Raw genomic sequence first — 3,873 nt, 5'->3', positions numbered from 1 at the left:
AAGACACTTGCCCAAGGTGCCACGCAGTGGGACTGAACCCGGAACCATGTGGTTGGTAAGCAAGCTTCTTACCACATAGCCACACAGCGCCTATGTATATAAAATCTATATATACACACGCATGCATACATGTATGTGTGGTTGTGGGAGCCTGAACAACCCTTTCGTTGGTTTATCCTGTCAAACCGTCCAACCCATGCCAGCATGGAAAACGGGCGTTAAATGATGATGATGATAATGATGATGATGATATATATGTGTATATGGGTGTATATATGTATATACACACACACATACATACATACATACATACATACGTACATATATAAATGACAGTGAGGATTATGATGATACATACACACACACATAATTATACATATATATATAACCACACATGTATAAAGAAGCATACACACATATATGTACACTCAAACATATACACATACATATATGCACTTATACGTACACACGCACATAAATGTTGCTCTACATACACACCCTAATGTGAGAGAAAGATCGAGTGCACACTTCTACACACTCACTTTGAAGAGAAGAGATATAAAAATCTCTTAAGACAGACCAATCTTATCCTCCACCACCACCACCACCACCACCACCACCACCACTCCCCAACATCGAAGAACGGGAGCTTAAGGTGGAGGCAGATAACAGCTGGAGGAAGGAGGAGGAAGGAGGAGGAGGAGTTTGGTGGGGGCGTGGAGCTGGCAGAAAAGTCGACTGCTTCAGTAAAAACAGCAGCAGAACTCTTTAGTGTCGAAGTTAGTGTTGTTCGCCTGGCAACATGGCTGCGTCTAAGTTGACGTGGAGCTACCTCCCGCAAACATTACTATGTTTTGCTGTATTTATTTCGAATTTTCTAGTTGTATATAGTGATAATATATTGAACAATAATTCTACGAACAATGCGGAGTCGAAGCTCCCTCCGACAGTTTTGATAGCGTTAGCTGTGCGCAACGAAGGACACGCCTTACCTTGGGTTCTCGGTCAGTTGGAAATCCTCAACTACCCCAAAGACCGCATTTCTTTTTGGTAAGTCTTCTTATATTTCTCTATATACATATAACCATCGTTCATGAGAGCCATGTAAGGTCCTATCGTGTCGGAACCCTTACCGTTCCCTAATGATATCAAATATCCTCTGTACTGCTCTACGTAAAAATCACAACATGAGTTTCATGATTTTTGGATCTTCACTTTCAGGAATGCGTTTTTGCCAGGTTTTTCTTTTCTGTCCATCCTTCGCGGAAAAATATGATATTTCTTATTATAACTATAGATGAAACTGATCGATCACAGCACTTTACCTGATCGGTAAAGCAGAATCGGTTTATTGGTTCTCAGATTTTTGATGTGTGCTTTGTTTTGATTTTTCACGTGAAACTATAGACTTTTCATTTATTTATTTATTATTTGTTTATTTATTTATTTATTTATTTATTCAACCACAGAACCGTAAAGCCAATGTCTTCCCTTTTTTGTGGCATATCTGTTTAATATTAATTTTCTATAACTGTTAAATGTTTATTTTTCCTTTTGGTAACCTAATCTTCCCTTGTACGTTCCCGATAAAAATTATGACAACATCAAAAACACACTCTTACTGAGACTACAGTTTAAACTACACTACATTCCCAGCTATTAAATTACACCAAGGGCGGTGGTTGCTTAACGCCACCCCATTCCGAATCACCTCTTATTCAACAGGCTTATCATGAAAGGTATTCCGTCTACGACCGTCCCATTTTTTTTCCTTCTAGACATAGTATATCTCGGACTACATCATTCAATGTGTCTATCACTTCACCAAGGTAGTAAGTTGCGATTTGGTTGCTATTTCTAGCGTATGAAGCGACCAGGCAGAGGGTACCTTGTTAGCTCGTGGCCGGGAAATCAACCCAAAAATATTTTAGATTCGTCCTAATTACCATTATCTTTCTTTTCTTGAGTCACTCTTTCTCTTTCTCTCACACTGTGTGTGTGTGTATGTATGTGTGTGTGTGTGTTGGAGACATCAAAATTGTAGGGTCCCAAACACGTTCAGGATATTGTTATATCATCTGCTTAATATAATCAACCGGTTATTGTTATCCAAAGCGAATAGAATATACAGCTTTTCCTGCACATACGGGTTCGAACACACACACACACACACACATACATACATATACATACATATATATATATATATATATATATATATATATAGACAGATAGATAGATAGATAGCTACACACATTTGGGAATTAGTGTATGATTATGTCCCATCTTCATGTCTGAGGGGTGGTGCTCCCCCACCTCCAAACAGATACCACAATGTACTACACCTGTGTTCTTGTGCTGCACTTGCATACACATCCCATTGGATTCTTTTCTATTCTAGGCACACGGCCCAGAATTTTTGGGGGAAGGGGGCCAGTCGATTAGATCCCAATATGCAACTGGTACTTAATTTATCGACCCCAAAAGGATGAAAGGCAAAGTCGACCTCGGCGGAATTTGAACTCAGAATGCAAAGATGGACGAAATACTTGGCAGTATTACGTCTGGTGTGCTAACAGTTCTGCAAGTTCGTCTCCTTGACATTCCATTGGATTGTTCCCCTTCCGTCTTTGTTGTCCAAGAGCCTGTTTTTTGTTCACTCAGGCATCAAGGGTGCAGACAGAGAGGCTCTGGGCCCTAATAACATTGCCAAAATATTGCAAAATATTAGTGACCATCGTCACTAATTTTTGTTCCACTCCTGTCTCTTCTGGTATTGATTCAGTCATTCTATGAACCACCCAGCAGACCTACACCATTTGTCTGTAGCATGATGTCTTGAATACCCTTAATTGCTCGGTGCCTGTTACTTTTATATATATATGGGCCCTTATCTCAAACACACACCCACCCACCTTTACATACACTCTCTCTCTCTCTATATATAGATGTATATAAGTTGATATAAGTGTCTTGGGCCATCCAAAGCTTTTGAGTGGATTTGGTAGACAAAAAATGAGAAAAAGCTTGTCCTATATATATGTGTGTGTGTGTGTATCTTTGTGTTTGTCCACCACCACGTCTTCAGAAACAGTGTGGGTGTGTCCCCTTAACCTAATGGTTTGGTAAAGAGAACTGATAGAATAATTACTAGTTTTTAAAAAGAAAATACTGGGGCTGATTCATTCAACTAAAATTCTTAAAGGTGGTGCCCCAGCATGGCCGCAGTCAAATGACTGAAACAAATAAAAGATAAAAGATATATAATACACACACACACACACACACACACACACACACACACACACACATACATACATACATACATACATACGTACATACATGTGCAGACCTGGCTACGTGGTTAGAAGTTTGCTTCCTAACCACATCATGACTGTGGGTTCAATCCCATAACATGGCACCTTGGTCAAGCATCTTCTGCTGCAGCCCTGGGACAACCAAAGCCTTGTGAATTGATTGGTTGTCAGAAGTTGCTAGAAGCTTGTGTGTATATATATATATATATATATATATATAAAATAATATAAATAATATATATATATATATATATATATATGCATATGTGGGCACAGGATGTCATGAAATATGTACAACAAAAAAATACAAAGTACGAGTACATGAAACATGAACATTCTTTCGGAAATGAAAGACACAAATGGAAAACAAAACAAATAACATAAAGAGCGACCCTTCGTTAGTTGTTGGCTGCTTTTCTAGTCTCGTATTTCGAGCATTTAACAAGAAAAAAAAGCTTTAGATAAAACTGTTGCTCCCGCAAAGCAAATTAAATCAAATTTGGGGTTTTGAAGAGGGTCAAAATAGGTAACACAAACCGGACAGTGTATATATATA

The 3,873-nt window shown here is 38.7% G+C and overlaps 1 protein-coding gene across 1 annotated transcript in view; it reads left to right on the top strand.

The window, feature by feature from the left end:
- Positions 1-732: 732 nt before the first annotated feature.
- The window catches only part of LOC106878759 (procollagen galactosyltransferase 1), a 125,638-nt gene continuing 122,497 nt past the window's right edge, over positions 733-3,873 (top strand). The window contains exon 1 of the mRNA XM_052967583.1: positions 733-1,050. Within this exon, the coding sequence (XP_052823543.1) occupies positions 803-1,050 (248 nt within the window). The 5' untranslated portion in view covers positions 733-802. The remainder of the gene's footprint in view (positions 1,051-3,873) is intronic.

This window comes from Octopus bimaculoides, chromosome 4, assembly GCF_001194135.2.
Source record: "Octopus bimaculoides isolate UCB-OBI-ISO-001 chromosome 4, ASM119413v2, whole genome shotgun sequence".
NCBI lineage: Eukaryota > Metazoa > Mollusca > Cephalopoda > Octopoda > Octopodidae > Octopus > Octopus bimaculoides.
The sequence above is the reverse complement of the archived record's forward strand: the minus strand, read 5'-3'. Positions and strand labels throughout refer to the sequence as shown.